The sequence below is a fragment of the Sciurus vulgaris genome, assembly GCF_902686455.1.
Source record: "Sciurus vulgaris genome assembly, chromosome: 2".
NCBI lineage: Eukaryota > Metazoa > Chordata > Mammalia > Rodentia > Sciuridae > Sciurus > Sciurus vulgaris.
The window spans coordinates 99816114-99838277 of NC_136462.1; the positions used below are offsets into that span (position 1 = coordinate 99816114).

General features: G+C 34.3%; 1 protein-coding gene across 7 annotated transcripts in view; it reads right to left on the minus strand.

The window, feature by feature from the left end:
• The window catches only part of DMXL2 (Dmx like 2), a 178885-nt gene that overhangs the window by 119595 nt on the left and 37126 nt on the right, over positions 1-22164 (minus strand). For 5 of the 7 annotated variants that reach the window (XM_079129866.1, XM_079129868.1, XM_079129865.1 and 2 more), the window contains exons 2-6: positions 22027-22152; positions 20710-20781; positions 17578-17656; positions 16654-16789; positions 15946-16012 (exon numbers count right to left, since the gene is read on the minus strand). In XM_079129866.1, coding sequence (XP_078985992.1) covers positions 15946-16012; positions 16654-16789; positions 17578-17656; positions 20710-20781; positions 22027-22152 — 480 coding nt within the window. Of the gene's footprint in view, positions 1-15945; positions 16013-16653; positions 16790-17577; positions 17657-20709; positions 20782-22026; positions 22153-22164 lie in introns of those variants that run through there. The other 2 variants (XM_079129869.1, XM_079129870.1) reach the window with 2 other exon arrangements.

Sequence of the window (22164 nt, forward strand, 5' to 3'; positions counted from 1 at the left end):
TTGTATCTTCTTTAATAGAAACTACCTACTTTATAGTACTTTATCTCCAATAGTGAAAAGTACATCAAAGAAAATAATAAATATCATCATTTACACAAAAATATGTATCTCTAAGAAACACTGAAATTAAATATTTCTGAAAAGTATTTATAGATCCAAATATTTTCATCTGGGTTAGGCAAATGTATCTGCTTTTTCCTACCCTGATTCTAGTCTCAATTTATACTGCATAATGAAATGTTATGTTTCTATTAATGTCTCACTTGTTTGGATATTTAAACCAGACAGTAAATCTTTTTAAGTGCCTACTTTGAAACAATCACCTACACCAGGTGCTTTCCTCTAAGTACCTTCCTCATCTTAGCATCATTTTCAAGTAACCAATTTATAGACCATGTACCTCAAAAGCCCTAGTGGTACCTCAGAGTCCCTCAGAAGTCACAAAGGAAAAGCAAAGAACTCCACAAGCAGGTGGTACTCTAGTGCCTTCTCCCATCCCCACAGTCTGCCCCTCAAATGAAGCAGTTCCACTTTCATGTTACTGCCTGAAACTCTAAAACCATAACAGAATTGAATGAGTAATCAATATCAGAAAGAGATCTTTAAAAATCCAAGATATTTGAATACTAAACAAAACATCTTTAATTCATAAGGAATATTTTTAATATTAGATCTGAATGAAATAAGTTCAACTGAATGAAAATGAAGCACAACATACCAAAATGTGGGAGTTGCAATTACATCAGTGGTTGAGGGAAATATACAGTTTTAAATTCTTATATGAATAAAGAAGAAACTTCTCTAATGGTTGAAGCATCCAATGAAAGAAATGTAGTTTTAAGAACATGACCTCATTTGAGTCTGTATGACTTACAAAGGCATTAAAAAGTTTGTAAAGACATGTATTAAATAGAAAACAATAATCATTTCTTTAACTGGGGATTACATACTCTGGCAAGAAAATTTTTCTCCACATTTTTCATATTAAATCTATCTTATGCTAAAAATACTCAAGATTTCCAATTTGAAATGGGAAAACGGGTTGCCATGTCAATTCTTAAAAAACCAAAACACAATCTGGGACAGAACAGCATTCCCACAAGAGAAGCTTCCAGGAACACCTGTGGCCCTCTCCTCTTTCCTGTCTAATCACCTACTCAACTCTCATCCCTAGCTCTTGGAAAGATCAATTTTTCACTCAAAGAAGTAATCCTCTAATAAAGAAAATGTGTGTGTTTTTTTAAGAAATCAGAAAATTTTAAATCACCTGAAAATTTTTACAAATTAACAAATTGTTATATAAAATGTTCAGACATAAAATTTATGAACATAAACAGAATCTCAAGAAGACTACCTAGCAAATAAGCTAAAGAAAACCAATTCTAGAACTAAAGATTTAGTCAGTTATGTCCTGTGGGGAGAAATAGTTCTTTAATAAGTAAGATTTTATTTTAAGCTCAGAAAAAAATTCCAAATACTCTTAAGCCCAAGAAAAATGTAATTTCTCATATTTATTTTTTAAATGGATCACATAAGCAAAAGTGTTCAATGAACTATAGTACCAAAAATTCTGAAATTAATTGGATTTGAGTCCCACAACTCCCAAATTGAAATCCTGTCCTGTCTAGCAGAGGCGGTGGAAAATGCCTTCTAGTGGGAGATCCACATGGTGACCATCTGTTTTATGAAGTCAGACAAACTTGGCTTTATTAACAGAAGCAAAACAAATGGGAGGTGGCCAAAACTGCCCAACATTCCAAAGTTAATTTCTGTTCTTTTTAACAAGAGAATCTTGATTAGATGTGGTATCTTTTCTAAATCATGAGGAAGTAAGTTTTTTAAATCCAAGACACATTTGTTTAACCCTCAGAGGATTCATACCAATGAGGTGTTCTTATCTTTCCATAAGAATTATGAAACACTTAGGTCTTAGGAGAACTGAATATAAGATGCTTAGAGCCAGACAACTAAAACAATGAAAAAAAAAAATCCTTCATGATCTACTGCTAACTCTGTGTGCAATGAAAATTCAAAGAAGACACTAGGCATTTTACAGTATACAAACTGAGGGAACCACCTTAAGAAACTTAAAGTCTAGTTGCTCCATTTAAGAGGAATGTGCTTTCAGTATTATTATTTATCTCTATTGGAAGCTCAAAGGCATCTCTCAGATTCATTAGGGATCAAAGTTCAAATAGATATTCAGACAATGAATAATGATTATCTTCATATGTCTTCAGTCATTTTTGAAGTATCAAAGGACTCTAGCTGAAGACCATGTACCCTAAAATAATCCTAACGTTTAGGCAGTTCTTACAGGTGAAGCAAACAATCATATATTAGGGTAAGCAGAGAGAGATGATTAGAAACATGAAGAAATGGGAAGGAAATCGTCATCAACAGAAAGGGAAGAATCTAGAAAATAAACAATGCTTCTGTGGTTATTTTAACAGTTCTTTTAGGGAGGGGTAGAAATCACATAATTTGTATCAATATACTACTCTTTTTTTTTTTTTTAATATATTTTCTCTTTCTCTTTTCCACAGTGCTGGGGATCAAACTCAGGGCCTTGTACATACTAGGCAAGGGCTCTACCACTGAAATACACTCCCCAGTCCAAATGTACTTATAATTCAATCCAATTACATGTCTTTTAATATATTTCATAAGAACCAATTATTTTATTACATTTGTTCACATCCAGATACAGATTTAATAAATAGCCAAATTTCACCCTGGGCAAATTCAATGGCTTTTAGGCCATTTTTTACTTCAAATCAAAATCAATCTGTAATACACAAATGGGTGATAATGATGTGCTTATTAACTACCTATACAACTACAGAATAAGTTGCAAGATTCATTCAGACAATAAATACTCATTGAATGCAGGCATTGTGTAAACGGCTGGCAATATAGTTGGGACAGGGACAAAGACAGGGACAATAAAATATATTTTCTAGGAGGGAAAACAACACTTAATAAGGACATAAATTATCATTTCGTTTAAAACCGGAGTAAGTGCTACACATAAAAAATAGAGGGAAATAGGAAAGCATTTAACTGGGAGACTTAACCCCATCTGGGAGGTCAGAGATTACATCAAGAATGGAAGGACACAGCCAACCACAGTGGAACACACCTAAAATCTCAGTGACTTGGAAGGCGAAAGCAGGAAAATGGCAAGTTCAAGACCTGTCTCAGCAACTTTGCAAAGCCCTAAGCAACTTAGCAAGACCCCATCTCAAAATTTAAAAATTAAAAAGGGAACAGGGCCTGGGGATATATGTCTCAGTGGTAAAGGACCTCTGGGTTCAATCCCCAGTACCAAAAAAAAAAAAAAAAAAAAAAAAAAAAAAGAATGGAACAACACATAGAAGATGAACAGGCAAAGAATAGGAAAGGATGAGTGGGACGAGTGCGCCCTAAACAGAGAGAATGGCACATAAAGGGTCCTGAAAGCACTAAAGAGCTTGGCAAATTCAAAGCCCTGAAAGGACATCATTGTAGAAGGTGTTTAGGTGGGTAGAAGCTACAGAGGAAGGGCCAGATTGCACAGAAGAACCTCACAGACCAGGGTGAAGATTTGTAATCCTCATCTTATGAGCAATATGAATCATTAAAGAACTATGAACAGGGGAGTGGTATGTTCAACTGACTGACTCCTGTGAAAAAAGTGGATTAGAGGAGGGTCCCTCTAAAAGAGTACCCTAAGGGTCTAGAGCCAAGAAGGTGCTAACTTGGGTAGGTATCAGTGGAAAGGCAGAGAAGTAGACTTTACCTCTGAAAACTACAGCCTCTTCTGATAGCTAAGATCACAAAGTCATGATTGTGAATTTCCTTAAGCTTATATTTTAATTATGCACAGTTAGGACTAGATTATCTACACACATTCAAACCATTCTATCATGTATTCTAGGCCATTTGACAGATTTGGCCATTCCCCCCTTCTTGAGTTTTCTGTATTTCCTGACTTTTCTAATGTCACATTCTGCTCGTTTTCTTTCTACTATTGTGGCCACTCCTCAGAATTCTCTGTAGGCTTTGCCCCCTTATTTCCTACTTAATGCTTGAGGGATTTGATCCTGAGCCCCACACTCTTATTATAAATTGTCTCTCTAATTAATTTCACTCAGGCCTCTAACTTTAAACACCATCTTTTGGCTCATGAATTCAAACTCCATATCTCTAATCCTGACTTTTCCAGCAAATTCCTGACTCTCTGAGGAAGAACTTCCTTATCTGACATCTTAACCTGGAGGTATCTTAAACTCTGGTCTAGCCACTATACTCTAACTTTCTGTTGTTTTTTAACAGTCTCTGCTAATTCCTGCTAGGCACAGTGGAACACACCTATAATCCCAGCAGCACAAAAGGCTGAGGAAGGAGGAACTCAAGTTTAAGGCCAGCCTCAGTAATTTAGCGGAACTGGGGATACAGCTTAGCGATAAAGCACCTCCAGGTTCAATCCCTAGAATTCCCCCTTCAAAAAAATTCCTGCTAATTTCTATCTCAGAGAATTCACACTTTTCACACTTGATGTTTCCCTGGCCGAAAAACCTTTCCCTGAAGATTGTCTAACAGAAAGCCATTGCACTACTACATCCTCCTATCTTAATTTCCTGGAAACCACTCATTAATACTTGATGTTTTTCCTGTCTTTTTTTCCTCACTAGAAAGTGAGTTTCAAAAGGACAGGAACGTTACCTGTCATCTTCCTCATGAGGTTGCCAGCACACAGAACAGTTCAGGATGTAGGATGATGTTCAAAAGAATATCTGTTATATTTGGGAATTAAGGTTAACTGCAGGTACAATTCCAAAATAGTTTTTCCTCCAAAAATGTACTATCAATTTTACATATATATATGGGGGGGGGGGGATGAAGGAAAGACTATCATGATGTGAGAACAACTATCAAAGATTCTCATATACCTTACCAGCGTCAGTGGCTAGTTTGGGGTTGCAGGGAGGAATACATGGTAGGTATCAAACATAGGGATCTGCCACTGAGCCCCAACCCTACAGAATTCCGAAATACCTTTTCTTTGGTCAGTTCCATGATAAAATGTATATTAGACAATATACATATTAAAACATGTTTTAAAACGTTAAAAGAATTTGCAGGGGGGTTGTGGCTCAGTGGTAGAGCACTCACTTAGCATGTGAGAGGCACTAGGTTCGATCCTCAGCACTGCATAAAAATAAATAAATAAAATAAAGGTATTGTGTCCATCTACAACTAAAGCAAATTTTTTAAAAAATCTGCAACTAGAAAGCCTGCACTACAGAATAGTCTCAATAAAATATTCCATGAAGATGAAATGAAAAAAAAAAGTGAAAACCAGCAAAGGGAGAAACTACACTAAAGGAATAGTCAATCAAAGGAGAAACTAATTAAAAAAAAAAACCCAATGACCGGGAATACAAATCTTATCTCAATAATAACCTTGAACATTAATGGCCTAAACTCATCAATCAACAGACACAGACTGGCAGACTGGACTAAAAAACAAGACCCAACAATATGCTATCTCCAAGAGACTCACCTCATAAGCAAAGACATCCACAGACTGAAGCTGAAAGGATGGGAAAAAATATCACTCACATGGATCATGTAAACAAGCAGAAATTTCTATCCTCATATCAGATAAAGTGAACTTTAAGCCAAAGTTAATCAGAAGGGACAAAGAAGGTCATTTCATACTTCTTAAGGGAATTATAAATCAAAAAGACATAACAATCACATATTTATGCCCCAAACAATGGAGCATTTACTTACATCCAACAAACTCTTCTCAATTTCAAGAACCAAGTAGACCACAACACAATAATGCTAGGTAACTTTAACATGCCTCTGTCACCACTGGTTACATCCTCCCAACAAAAACTAAATGAAGAAGCTACAGAAGTAAAAAATACAATTGATAATTTATACTTAACAGACATATGTAGAATATTTCACCCATCAGTGACTGAATATGCTTTCTTCTCAGCAGCACACGGATCCTTCTCTAATATAGACCATGTTATATACGCTATCATATAGATTGGCATACAATTGTGATATCACCATAAAATATTTTTAGCACCTGTAGTGTTATTCTGATAGCTCCCTTTCCATTGATATTAATTTTTGTGTTCTTGCTTTTTCTTGATCAGAATTGATTTTTACCAAATTTTAGCTATATTATTTCTTCTCTATTTCATATATTTCTGCTCCTACTCTTATTTTTTCCTTCCTTCTACATAATATAAAAATAATTTGTTGTTCTAGCTTCTTTCTGATACAAGTACTTTAACTTATAAATGTTCATCTGGGCACTGTTGCATTCCAGAGATCCTGATATTTTAAGCTTTTATTATTACTTAGTTCAAAGCACTTTTATTTACTTTTCTTATACTTTCTTCCTTGACCTCTGAGATATTTATAAGTGTGCCATTTAATTTTGAAACAGTAGACATGTAGGGGTGGGGTTCTATGTATCTTAAGGTGACTGAATTCTAATGTAAATAAATCATGCAGGAAGCAGTATGCATGATTTCAAAGTTTAAAAAAAGTAATGGAAATGTTTTTTATATTGATTGAATTCATTACATACATGTTGAAACTGATCAAATTTCAAATATGTGCATTTTATTGTACTTCAATTTTACCTCAATAAAGCTATGGGGGGGGAAGCTAAAAAATAAATAAAAATAAAATACATGTTTTAAAGAAAACTTAAGTATATATAATACCTGCCCATAATCATAATGCCATTAATGATATCTGAGAGAGTTATATGCAAACGTGCTCTAAATGCATAGTGTGCACAATTTGCAAGCTAATGTCAGAGCAATGATTAATTGGGAATATTATAAAGCTACATTCCAATAGGAATCTAGAGCAGCTCTCTGATCATACTGAATTGGTTCAATTAAATCATCCAGAACTTCACCTACAATGGTCTCATTAAGTCAAAGGAATAACCGTCCCAATCACTCATTAGCATATTGTAATCTTAAGAAACATGAGTTAAGGAAAAAAAAAAAAAAAAAGAAAAAATCTGAGTTTTTTTCATGGTCAAATTTTAAAAGTAATGGGGCACTGTTAAAAATCCAAAGTTAAAGGTGACTGATAGTTTAAGAGACCAAAAGCATGAATTATATTATTTTTCAAACTATTTTTTCTTTTTTATTTGATCTTTTTAATTATGCATGACAATAGAATCTGTTTTATTTTTCAAACTGTTTTTCCTGTAATTCTGAAATGTTTTCCTTTTTGGTTCATGTTTCTTGGATATTAAGAAAAATTCTCCATGAATCTCTGCCTATTAAAGATTTTTTAAAATTTGTAGATGATTGAACAGGCTTATCAAAATTTTCAGGGTTTTATTTTTTAAATTCAGTTTAAGTTTTTTCCCCTTCCCATTTGTTTTAGCTGTATTTATTTTCTCATTTTCCCCGGGCTTCTTGCTTTCTGCTTAGCCAGGTTGTTTAGGTAGCTCTATTATTAAGGAGGTGGAGCAAAAAGGAGCATACATAGCAAAGAACTATAGGCAACCTCTAGGGTCTAGGAGAGGCTTCCAGCCAATGATAGCCAAAAGGCAAATCCCTTAGTCATGCAGCTGCACAGAAATAAATTCCAACAACCACCTGAGTGTGCCTGAGAACCAATTATTTCCTAGTCAAGCCTCCAGATGAGAACTCAGCCCAACTGACATTTTTATTTACCTTTCCCATCCCTGATCTGAAGCACTTAGACAAGCCATCCAGGACTCCTAATCTACAGGAGCTGAGATAATAAGCATGGTTTTAAATTTCTAAGTTTGTGGTCATTTGATACACAATAAAAGAAAACTAATAAGACTCCTACCTATAAATGTTATGAGTAAAATTAAGACAGGCAAAGAGAATAGAGTACAATAAAGGTACACAGTAAAATTTTAAAAGATGTGCTTAGGGAGAGCCACACTGAGGTGATAATTAATAGGGGGGATGGTCATGCTGGTCTCTGGCAGAGAAAGTTTTATAAACTGAGAGAACAAGTTTAAAACTCTGAGGTGGGAACAACCTGACCCTGTTTAGGGACAACAATGAGGCTTGACTGGCGTCCAGCAAACAAGGGAGAAAACAACAGGATATATGATCAAAGGAGTGATGGGGGACCTGGTACATATGCAGCCTAGCAGGCCATCATGAAGACTCAGGCTTTCCAGAAATAAAGTAAGAAACCTTTATGGCAGTTTTTAACAGAAGAGTGACATGATCTGACTTATATTTTAAAAAGATTACTCCACCCGTTGGTTTTGAAAGTACAGGAGGAAAGCAAAACCTGGAAAATTATTGTATTGAAAAATTTAATATATAAGCCAAGCTCAATGGTGAACACACATAATCCCAGTGACACAGAAGGTTGAGGCAGGAGAATCACAAGATTGAGGCCACCCTGGTTAACCTAGTGAGACTGTGTCTCAAAATATAAAATAAAACGGAATGGGGATGTAGCTCAGTGGTAGAGTACTCCAGGTGTCAATCTTCAGTACCACCAAAAAAAAAAAAGAGTGATATAAAACTAAGAGTGATAAAATGATGACGTCTAGCAGATTATAATGTCACAGTGAGCAGATTGAAGATTTATTCTGAAGTTAGAGTCATCAGAGGAATAATTCAAGAAGGTGAGGGGAGTGAAAATCAGAGGAGAGATACAGGCAAAAGATACAAATTTCAATGTCATCAGCATATAAAAATGGCATTTAAGTGGCATTTGAAACCATAAGACAAGATCACAAAGAGAAAGAGAATAGAGGAGAGGGCCAAGAAATTAGCCCTGGGTACTCCAACATTTAAAACATTTAAAAATAGAAAGATAGGGTGATACCAAAAAATAGGAAAGGGAACCAAAAAAAGAGGAATACAGAAGATTTCCCAAGCAGTGAACATACTCAATATGATGTTGTAATAGATACATGTCATTATGAATTTTTCCAAACCCACAGAATGTACACACCAAGAGTGTACCCTAATATAAAGAACTTACTTTGAGTGGTAATAATTCACCCATGTAGAGTCATCAGTGACAACAAATGTACCACTCTATTTAGAGATATTGATAGTAAGAAAAGCAATGTATGTTTGGGAGAAGAGAGCATATGAAATTTCTCTGTACCTTCCTCCCACTTTTGCTATGAATCTAAAATTTCTCTAAACAAAACTGAGGCTTTAAAAGAAGGTGGAAGTAACCAACCATGTTAAATTATGTTGATAGGTTTAGAATTAACCACAGGATTCAGTAACAGGAAGTCTCTGATGACAGTTTCAGAGAAGTGATGGTGGGTGGGCTCAACTGAAAATGAGGAGAAACACAAGCAGAGAGCAAACAAAAGCAACCCCTTCTAGATTCTACAAGGAAGACAGGGAACGGTGGCAGAAGTTGGGAGAGAAAGCCAGGAATGGTTCCGTTACTGTTCTTTGCTTGTTTTACAATGAACATGATTGTAGCACATTTGGTATACTATGCGATATGAGTCAGCTTGGGCTGCCATAACAAAAAAACATACACTGGGTGGTTTAATCAACAAAAAGTTACTTCCTCATAGCTCTGGAGGCTAAAAGTCCAAGATCAGGGTACCTGCCTGGTTGGGTTCTAATGAGGGCCCTCTTCCTGGCTTGTAGGTGACCATCCTCTCACTACATACTCGCATGGCAGACAGAGCAAGCTTTCTTGTCTCTTCTTACAAGGGCACTAATCCTAACATGAAGGATCCATTCTTGTGACTTTACTAACCCAAAGTACCTCCCAAAGACTCCATTTCCTAACACCATCAAACTGGGGGTTAGGGCATCAATGTAAGAATTTGTGGAGACACAAACATTCAGTTTATAACACAGGTTAATTAGATGACCTAGGAGAGAAGGGAAAACTTATTTGAAGAGAGAAGAGTTAACTGCAATAATGCTGTCCCTAAGTAAACAAGCCAATAAGATCGTGTGTGTGTGTGTGTGTGTGTGTGTGTGTGTGTGTGTATACACTAATTTATATATATATTCATGAAAGAATTGGCCCTATGTAAAAGCACAGAGTTCATCCATGGTAAAACAGATACAGATACAGAGTAGAAAGGTGAACAGACATAGATAGTTGGTAGAACTTTATCTGTGTTATGATTATGTTTATTTTCTCTGGTAAGAAACCACAGTAAGCAAATGCTGAAGTTTTTTTTTAAAAAAGTGCTATGAAAAGTCAGCTCAGAAATACTTCCATATAGCCAAGAAAACCCCTAAAAACAATTTCTAAGGTTAAAATCAGTTTAAAAAAAAAAAAAGAAAAAGTCAGGTGTGGTGACACACACCTGTAATCCCAGCATCTAGGGAGACTGAGGCAGAAGGATCACAAATTCAAAGCCAGTCACAGCAACTTAGCAAGGTCCCACGCAACTTAATGAGACCCTGTCTCAAAATGAAAAATAAAAAAGAGCTGGGGATGTGACTCAGTGGTAGTAATAGTGGGTTCAATTCTCCAGTACCAAAAAAAGGGAAAAAAGTTTACTGGCCAAATTGCACTCAAACACATAGATCTCTCATAAATCTTAAGACACGAGCAAACCAAATCCAGGAAGTTAAGACACCATAATCAAGTTGATATTATTCCAGAAACACAATGTTTGTTTAACACTTGAAAATCAGTCTATGTATTTCACTTTATTAAAAGATTAAGATGAAAAATAATGATAACCTTATTAGCTGTAGAAAAAATACTTAGTAAAATTCAATATCATTTGCAATTTTTTAAATTCAAACTACAAGTAAAGGAAACTTTATCTGAAAAAGAGCATCTACAATAAACTCCCTACTTATTGGTGACACAGTATAAGGTATCTCTTTGAAATGAAGAACAAGAAAGATAACTTTTATCAGCACTTTTATTCAATACTATACTAGAGGTCCTAGATACTTCAGTTAAAAAAAAATATAAAACATGAGTGTTTAAAAAAAAATGAACTAATAGTACTCATTATTCATAGATAATTATGTACATAGAAAATCCAAACGAATCTATAAAGGAATTACTAGAATTAATGGGTTTAGTAAGATTGCTGGACATAATGCCAATATACAAAAATTAATCACACTTCCATATACCAGCAACAATTATTAAATGAGATTTACATAATGATAGCATCTATGATAGCATCAAGAATATTAAACAGCCAGGCATGGTGGTGCACACCTGTAATTCCAGCAGCTTGGGACGCTAAGGTAGGAGGATCACAAGTTCAAAGACAGCCTCAGCAAAAGCAAGGTGCTAAGCAACTCAGTGAGACCATGTCTCTAAATCAAATACAGAAAATAGTGCTGAGGGACTAGGGTTGTGGCTCAGTGGTAGAGCACTTGCCTGGCATGTGTGAGGCACTGGGTTCGATTCTCAGTACCACATATAAATAAATTAATTAAATAAAAGTCCATCGACAACTAAAAATTTTTTAAAAATAGGGCTGGGGATGTGGCTCAGTGGACAATTGCCCCTGAGTTTAATCCCCGGTACCCTCCCCCGCCCCCCGGAAAAAAAAAATCAAATACCCAGGAATGAATCTAACTAAAGATGTTTAGGTTCTCTACATAGAAAAATATAAAATATTACTTAGAAAAATGAAACAATAAACAAATGTCCATTCTATGTTCATAGATGGGAAAACTGAATGTTATAAAATGTTAATTCTCCCCCAAACTGACATATAAAGTCAATACAATAACCATCAAGATCATAAAAAAGTTTCTGTTCATTTGTTTTGCAAACTTTATCAGGTTTATTCTAAAATTATATAGAAATACAAGGGTCAGAAATAAACACACTAACCTTACAGAAGAAAAACAAGATGGGAGAACTTTCTCTACCAGATATCAAAACAATTTAAAAGCTATAGCCATTAAGACAGATGGCACTGGTATAAGGAAAGACCAGTGAACTAGAGAAAAGAGCCCAGAAACAGACCCACAGAAATGTGGACATTTGATTTTTTTTTCAGTTGTAAATAGACACAATACCTTTATTTTATTTATTTATGTGGTGCCGAGGATCGAACCCAGTGCCTCACGCATGCAAAGGAAGCACGCTACCACTGAGCCATAACCCCAGCCCTGGACATTTGATTTTATAACAAAAATAGTGACACAGAGCAATGGAGAAAGGAAAGGCTTTTTAATAAATTGTAAGGACAACTGGATAGTTAATATAGAAAAATTAAACATGGCCTCTTCCTAACCATACCTAAAAATTATTCTACAAAAATTTTGAATCTAAATGCAAAAAACAAAACATAAAATGCCCAGATTCTAGAACAGGAATTCTTAGCCCAAGGTCCTCTGAACCAAAGGTTCCATGGTTACAAGTCAAAATATAAAAGATACTTGTGATGCACCCTCTGTATCTTATCATGCCTTAGTATTTTGGTGTTACAGTTTCGACTGAATGTATCTATATTTCTTTGTCTGCAGTTTTCAAAGAGATGGCTGAGTGTTGAGAATCAATGCTATGTCCTCACCAGCACTCAGACAATTATTGATGTGTGTGAAGAGTAAACATGTGTAAGGAATGCAATGTGTGTAAGGAACACTGGCTCCCAGTGTGTCCAGAGAGTTAAGCTTGGAAAGGCACTGAATAAAGGGTATATTATCAAGTCATTAAGTGTATTCCTCAAAGTCAGTATATTTCTTGTGATCATTCCCATATTAACTACTTATATTTGAATCCTTACCTCAAGTTCTACAACTAGAGAAACTAAAAAAAGACAGACCCAGGAGTACCATGAACTTGGAAGAAGAACAATTCTCTAATTGCAAAACACCTAATTGAAGGAAGTGCTTCAACAAACCAAAGAATCATTAGCACTACATGTGACTTTGTCTTAGAGATCACAAATATTCATATCATATGACAGTTGCTGCATATCTCAAAATATTTCTACATTCATCTTTACTTGGAAACTGTTCATTATTGGAAATACCACTAAACTATACATGACTACAATCTTCCTGTCTATAATGCAGTGCAGTTTTCCTTTCTATGTTGTTCATGTCAAGTAATTATGCAACCACAAAACAGTAAATTTGAATGTTTTCACAACTAAAGATTAACTCAAAGAGCCATGGGTAAATTCTGGTATTCCTGGAAAGCTTAGCTTTACTTTATAAAGTGATATAGGGAAGTTTTCATTACATATGCAAATATTAAATGCAATTAAACTTTAACCTGTCCATATTTTAGATCTAATTTTTGTTACTGTATGCATTCATTAAAAAGTATATGTCTATTATCACAAAATTTAATATTATGAAGCTGTTATTTTTTAATAACATTTCCTTTTTAATGCTGTGCATTTTCTTTTATGCTTTTTAAAAAATAATGCTGTATAGAAGGTTACATAGGCTTCACTAGATAAAAGACAAAAAACACAAAACAAAACAATAAGAAATTCTGGTCTAGAATAAGGCTTATACAATAAGCCTGGCATGGTGGCACACACCTATAATGCCAGCAACTTGGGAGGATGAGGCAGGAAGATCACAAGTTTGAAGTCAGTATCAGCAACTTAGTGAGACCCTGTCTCAAAATTTTTTAATTTAAAAAAAAAGGACTGGGGATGTAGCTCAGTGGTTAAACTGAGACCAAAAACAAGAGGGGAAAAAAAAAAAAAAAAAAGATTGCACAATATAGGAAAATTCTCAGAATCTCAAGTAGAAACATTTATTAAAGAAAACTCAGCACAACGTTAAAGGAAAAACTTAATAATCCTGATGTTAAATACCTCTATTCACAAAAAGATACCATTAATAAAGTGAATGAATAAGTAATAAAGTGAGAGAACATCTTTGCAAAACATATAATTGATAAACAGCTCATATTCAGAATAAAGAACTCCTACAAATCAGTAAGAAAAAAAAAAAAAACAACCATTTAAAAAGTAGGCAAGAGACTGACCAATCATTTTCTTTTAATCAGTCATCCAAATATCCAAAAAAACCTATGAAAAGGTATTTAACTTCATTAATAACATAGAAATGCTTTTTAAAACTACAATGAGGTGCCAGGAGTGGTGGTGTACACCTCCCAGCAGCTTGGAAGGCTGAGGTAGGAAGATACCGAGTTCAAAGTCAGTCTCAGAAAAAGCGAGGCACTAAGCAACTCAGTGAGACCCTGTCTCTAAATAAAATACAAAACAGGGCTGGGGATGTGGCCCTGAGTTCAATCCCTGGTACCCCCAAAAATAAAATGTTTATCTCTATACTCCTTTTCTCAGAAACCTACTGGAGCATACCTCCATCGAAACAAGGAAAGCAAATACAAATAATGCTAAAATACAGAATTTAACAAAGAAGAAAGGCAAAGAGAATTTTCACAGTTGGTTAAAGAAAATCCCCAAACAATAGCTCTGCTAATTTAGACTTGTAGAGAAACAAAGACAGAGAAAACACAATTCCAGGATATTTTCTATGTGGGATTATACTGAGAGACGACCCAAATTCTGTCAGTAATTGTGGGGATGAATTAGTTAGGTATATAGAAAACTAAGCAAAAGTTAAAGAAAAAAAAAAAAAAAGTTAAAGAAAGAAATTATTGTCTACAAAGTCAATATACCTACGAAGAATATCATAATTTTTTTTTAATAAACAGATTTATTTGGAAAAACAGAGACAGATTTGGGAGAGAATGAGACCCATTTCCAGAGGGAAAGAGGCTTCATACAATCTTAACAATGTAAATAATAAATACCAATTTACCCCAAAATATGAGATACCTACATCAGGAAGATTAAAGGACAGGAAGCAAATATACATTAGATGTGGGACAGGGCTAGGAGCAGCAGCTAGAAACCTAAAGTTTCAGCTTCCCTCCTAGGAAGGTAAGAAACTATACATAAAACTGGGTAGAAAAAAACATAAGTATTAGCAAATTATTTAGGAAAACTGAAGGAAATATCAAAACATTCAACTATAATAACTGCCTCAGTACACTGGAAATAAGAGTGGGAAGAATGAGTCAGAGAAACTTCTTTTCATCATGAATCCGGTAGTACAATTTTCCTTTTAACAAAATTATACTTGGGCCAGGTGCAATGGTACACATATGTAATCTCAGCAGCTTGGGAGGCTGAGGTAGGAAGATGGAGTTCAAAGCCAGCCTCAGCAATTTAGCAAGGCCCTAAGGAACTCACTGAGACCCTATCTCTAAATAAAACACAATAAAGGGCTGGGGATGTGGATCAGCAGTTAAGTGTTCATGAGTTCAATCCTTGGCCAAAAAAAAAAAAAATTATACTTGGGAGGCTGAAAGCAAGACGATTTTAAGTTGAAGGCCAGCCTGAACAACTTAATAGGCCTTGTCTCAGAATGAAAATATAAAGGTCTAGGAATGTAGCTTCATGGTAAAGTGCCCTGGGTTCAATCTCCAGTACCAAAATAAATTAATTAATTAAAATTAAATTAAATACGCTATTTGTAAAAGTAAAAATTAGTTTTTAAAAATATATATGAGGGCTGGGGATATAGCTCAGTTCATAGAGTGTTTGCCTGTCAAGCACAAGGCCCTGGGTTCAATCCACAGCACTGCAAAAGAAAAAACAAAAAATGTGTATGAGCTAAGGTCAAGTAAGAAGAAGAAGAAGAATAGCCATTGTTTCCCTGTGTACCACAGAGTACATACCAGATCTTTTACACATGGTTGACTTTTTTGTTTTGTTTTTCATGGGCTTTTTTGGTTGTACTGGAGATCAAACCCAGAGCCTCACAAATGATAAGCCAAGTGTTCTGCCACTGAGCTATATTCCCAGCCTAATAAACACTATTACTATTCCTTTAGCCAGCTGTGTAGAACAGTATTACCCCAATTTTACAGAGGAAGAAACTGAAAATACAAATGAATAAGGAACATTTTTTAGCTGTTTTAGTTTTTTGTTTGATCCTTTACCTTTCCAGCAGTAGCAAAATATTCACCATCAGGAGACCATTCCATCAAATGTACAGAGACTGAGGTTCTAAAAAACAAACAAACAAACTTAAACAGTTAGCATTTTTTAAATCTGGCACACAGTATATGTAAATAATCAAGATAAATTTTTATAACGTCAGAGTTACAATCATCAGAACGAGAAGGTTTTGCCTCCCTAAAAAAATTTAAAAATAAAAAAAAATTTCACCTTCCTAAAAATTCACTCTGGAGAAAGAATAATACAGGGTAAATACAGGCTATCTCCACCCACAACATCCCAAATACAACATGTTAAAAACTGAGATCATTTTCTCTGGCTAACTGGCCCTTTTCATATAATCCATGTTAATGTTAATGGTGCAGCCATCCTTCCACTTGAAAGTGTAACGGGCAAATTCCCCCTCCCATTCCATATATTTCCTACTAATTAATAATTTCTACATGTCAATCCTGCCAACTCAAGTCCTGGGGCTTTCCTAAAAATATTGCTTTCCTTTTTTATAAACAATTAACAGTGTCACAAACTGAAGGATGACATTATAATGGATTTTGGTTAGAAAAAGGTCTACTTTCAAGGCTTCTGAATGCAATGGTACCATCAAAAAATAAAGATCTTTGTAAAAGGGAACACAATTTAGAAAGCATTTTTTTAAATTAATGAACATAACAACAGAGTTAGACACTAACTTGCACTGCCAGACGCACTTCCAATCATTTAAAACGGGAGGAATTTTATTATCAATTTCTTCCTCCTCTTCCAGAATATCACCTCCTGGAGGAGCCCACAACTGAACAGAATCAGTTGCTGTCAACAATCTGTTATCTGAAAATTAAAGAATGTTCTGATGAATAAGCAAGAATTATCTGGGGAAAGAAATGCACTTGGGGACCTCTGCTTTGGTCCATAAACTATTAGATGAAAAATAAGCAATACTATCTATGAAAAACAGTTGGGATATCTCTATTTAGAAGCATCCCCTAGAAGGGGGGGAAAAAAAGATCCCAAAACAAGAAAAGTTTACTAGTGAAGAGCTTTTATGTATCCACCAAGTCTTAAAAAAAAAAAGAAAAAGAAAAGAAAAAGAAAGAATAAAAGTAGAATAAGAAATCCCCAAACCTGAGATATATAATATAAAATGACAGGAGACATAAGTACAAATTAGTAAAATATGGTTTGTACATGGGATTATAAAAATAACCCTCACTAATTGTGAATATGAAAACAGCTGTTATCATTAGAGGTTTCTAATCTTTGGAGATTAAAGATAGAAATCTCCTGAAATACAAATGATAACAAAATAAGGTGAAGTTTTTTTGGTCCCTGTTTTACTGATGATTTTGTCTCTTAGTAAATATGGTAAGAGTAAGGTGAAGTATATGTTAACTAAGGAAACACATCACTATTTCTTGAAATAAAATATTAAAAGGCAAAAGCAAAGAAGAGTAAATTAAGCACTGTTCAAAGTAGTGTATACTAAGAAAGAAGTATATTCATCAACAAAAAGAAAATATTATATTGTTTTCCTATTATGAAAGACCATATCACACTGTAATCATACATTTAAAACAAATATTTAATTTTTATAACTTGTAAATATAATTGCTAAGTACCTTGAGGGTCCCATGCTAAGTTATATGTCACGGAACTCAAAAAAAACTGCCCAGTTTTAAGCCACTGATACTTGAGTTGCTGAAACATGTAGAGAGAAAGAAAAAAGAAAAATAGATATTTTTAAAACATCCAAAAACCCTACCATTTTATTATTTTCTTCAATTTAAGACCTTATAATCTGAAATAAAGATGCAAATACTTCACCATTATTTTCACATGCTATTTTTAAAAAGACATCCAGTGGTCCCACTTAGCATTTATTTTACCACATTAAGCTGCTTGTCATACCCAAACAAGCATGTTCTCTCAGGCTTCCTTCCACATCTATAAATGTATTTTACACATAGGATATCCTTTCCCTCTCTTCTACATCTGAAAATTCCTGTTTCCACTACAATCTAGCTAAATCATCACCTCTGTGATGAAGTCTTCTCTGACATTCTGATAGCATCCAAAGCACTGTGACATTCTGCCATTACGACACTGATCACACAATTATCAGTCATTTATATATCTGACTCTTTTTACTAAATTGCAACTGTTCAAAGGCAGGAATAGTCTTTTTATCTTCCATTCTTATTAATGTCTGCTACAAAGATGCTCAAAAATGTTAAATAAAATAAATGTATATTTAAAAGAAATGTAAGTAAAGAAATGCATATCACAATCCTATGAACTTAATGTCTAAAATAAAACTAAATATACCTCAAGAAGTCAACAGATTATATAACCTATAATGCACAAACCTAATATAGATTATATTTGAATAAATTCCATCCTTTTAAAATATTTTTATTCTAAAAGGAGATTTAAAGTTTCAAAATCAAAAGCCTTCAATGTGAAATATTACATTGTAAGTAAAATAGAAGTTTACACATTTCTTTGCTGTACGTAAATATAAAATGTCCTTTTGTAAAAATACAGTGCAATGTAAAGTCATATAACCTCAGGTAAGTTATATATTAACTGTCTGGCAAAATATTTTTAAATACTTTTTCTCTTTATAATATTTCTAAAATGTTTAATAAATAATTTACGCAAGATTCCCTGGTACTTACATGTGTAAAACCTACATTTGATTATCCAAAAAATAATTTTGTATTTTATAATCATGGAAATGTTATTTTTAAATTCCATCATTGCTAACCAAATATCAGTCTCAAAGGTATTTTAAATACTACTCAACAAATCTATTTTAAAATAATAATTAAATAATGCCTAAAATTACAGACATCTAATATGCTTTCCTTTTAGTGTTCCTTAGAATGTAATTCATGAACCAGTTACAACTGCAGAAATTTGAGGGAATCTGAATTTTAAATATGTACTCTATGTGACTGTTTTATTTTTGTTTTGTTTTGTTTTCTGCAAAGCTCAAGATCAAATCAGGGCTCATGCATGCTAGACAAACACCCTATGACTAAGCAATACCCCAAGCCCTCTAAGTGACTAATAAGTACTTCAAAATTTGACATCCATTTTATAGTATTACTATAGAGAAAGAATAGTATTTTAATTCAAACTTTTTATAGAAAGGTAAAAAGAAATTATTAAATATACATAACTTAATGAAATATACTAAAATTAATTTTAATACATTTCATTTTTAAAAACACTTTTTAAAGAAGCTGGGCATAGTGGTGCACAATTATAGTCCCAGTTATTCAGGAGGCTGAAGTAGAAAAATGACTTGAACCCAGAAATTTGAGACCAGCCTGGGCAACAGAGCAAGACCCGTTTCAAAAAAAAAGGAAAAGAAATACAGAAAAAGAAAAACAGAGAAACAGAAAAGAAGAAAGGCAGGCAAAGGAAGAATATAGGGAGGAAGGGAAGTAAAAATAAAATATATTTTAAAAATTACTTATAAATATATACTCAGCAGATTTAACATTTGCAGTTTTATTTTGTGTGATTGTGGAGTTCTGATGCATGCAGTTTTGTTTTGGAATTGAACCAAGGGCACTTTACAACAAAGCTACAGCCCCAGCCCTTCTTATTTTTTATTTTGAGACAGGGTCTTGCTAAACTGCTGAGGCTAAATTGTTCAGCCTCCCTATCACTGGGATCACTGGAGTACACCACGGTGTCCAGCCAAATGCAGCAATTTTTAACAGCATGGCTAGTTCTAGCCATGTAGAATTTCTGAATATTAAATAAAATTAGCACTCAGTATAAATGTGAATGCTTCTCAATGTGGTGTACTAGACCACGTAGCTGGTGGTGAACTTATCAAAGCCTCTAACTTCATAAACAAATATTTAGGAGTACCGAGTATTTAGGATGCATCAAGGAACAGAAGAAATAATGTTCCCTATTCCATATGGATGCATCAGTAAACAAAAGAAATGAAACTTCTATTCCTATAGCATTTACATTCTAAATACTTAACACACACTCAAGAAAAGTGCTATGGAAAAAAGTTTAAAATAGATGAGTAGAAGTAAGTTGTAATTTTTATAAAAGTGTGGTCAAGGTAGACCTTTATTGAAAAAGCATTATTTAACAAAAATCTAAACAATAAGCAGAAGCGAGCCCTGGAGCTATCTGGAGGAAAATCATTCCCAAAATAGCCAATGCAAAAGCCCTAAAATGGGAGGGTAACTGAGGAATGGTAAAAATTTACCAGTGTTACTGAAGTGGAATCAGGGAGAAAAAGAATTGTAGGAGATGAACTGAGAGGTTATTAAATGTGGTACTGGGAAAATAAGGAGGTTACAATCTATTTTAAGGCTTTGGGGATTTTAATCTGAGAGATATATGGCATTATTATAGAATTTAAGAGAAGTATCATAACCTTCTCAGTGGAGAGTAAAGATGGGAAGAGGAAAGAAGAATTAATAGAAATCCAGACATCAGATAGAAATGATAAGAAATAAGAATAGTTCAGACTAGCAGAAACCTCAACACAAGAAATGTCAATTAGCAATACTCTAGAAATTTGGGTTTCTAAAATACCCTTACCAACTTTACACTGATATTCTAGCCCACTTTTAACACCAGCTCTTAAGGAATTCTTTATTGCTATCAATTAGACTTTAAAGTTAACTAGAGTAATTAAAACTAAAAATTTTTCAATAAAAAAATAAAGTTAACTAGATTCTAAATGTATTCTACTATCAATTAGTACTTACACAATTTCTCTTATGAGAATTTATGCCCAGAGGCTCAAAAATACAAACAGCATTACCATATGAAGCTGCGATCTAAAAAAGAATGAACATAGCATTAATATTAAGGAAAAAGTAAAATAAAGATCACGTTCTTTTCAATAAACTATTTACACACAATATAATCTGAACACAGAATTCATGGTTTATTCCCTTCCATAAATATACCTGGAAGTGTACTGGACTTAAGAATATTCTGTGTTATCAAATTCAGTAGGCTCTATTTAACAAACACAAAGTTCAACTACTCAACGAAATCATCTTCTCCGTAAGAACTATTTAATTTTTAATTAATAACTTCAGGCTGGGGAGATAGCTCATTTGGTAGAGTGCCTGCCTTATAAGCACAAGACTCTGGGTTCAATCCTCAGCACCACAAAAAAAAAAAAAAAAAAAATTAATAACTTCACTGACAAAAATACATTTTAATGGTACATCTCTTTATCAGAAATTTTATAATCCAGTAAAAACCATGAAAAGTATGGAAAGCCATAATCATGTCTTAGGAATGTATCAAATAAAATGGTGTTAATTACATCATCAAACAGAAAATGCTAATTGGGAAACCATCTAGAAGAAGAAATAGAAAAAATTAGCTAAGGAAATGTCATGAAGTCATCCACTATACCTCGGGTGAAAAAAATTGAAAAGTGGTCTTCAAAGGACTTAAATTGGGTTTAGGTACATAATGAATATCAAGTAGAGAAGATAAAAGTCTACTTCCCCTCTACTAACTTAATGGCTGCCAGAATTATGTACTGGCAGAATGGGAGTATATATGAGATTGTGAGAGCTACAGATCTTTCAAAATAGTAGATACCTGCAGAACAATTATGACATTGTCAGCTTAAGAGCACTTTACAATTTGTATACAACTTCTCACCTTACAACTCCTATCAATAGCCATCTACACGTGTGTGCGCGCGCGCGCGCGCGCGTATTTTTTTGGGGGGGGGGGGGGGGGGGGGGGCAGGGGAAACCAGGCATTGAACTCAGAAACACTCAACCACTGAGCCACATCCCCAGTCCTATTTTTTGTATTTTCTTTAGAGACAGGGTCTCACTGAGTTGCTTAGTGCCACACTTTTGATGAGGCTGGCTCTGAACTCACGATCCTCCTGCCTCAGCCTCCCGCTGCTGGGATTACAAGCGTGCGCCACCACGCCCAGTTACACAGGTATGTTAATAAAAATTGTAGAAAAGGCTTGCATAAAAGCATAAGAATATTCTGAGGTTGTTAAATACATTAAATATGACAAATTAAGTAATTAAACCCCTTACTCTTCCTTGTTGGTTAGAACACTCCACACAGCTGACTTGAATGTTTCCATGTTTAGCACCAGGAATGATCTGCACACATTCGAAGTCACTTGCCAAAACAACAATATCACAGCCTGATCCATATGCCTAAAATGAAAA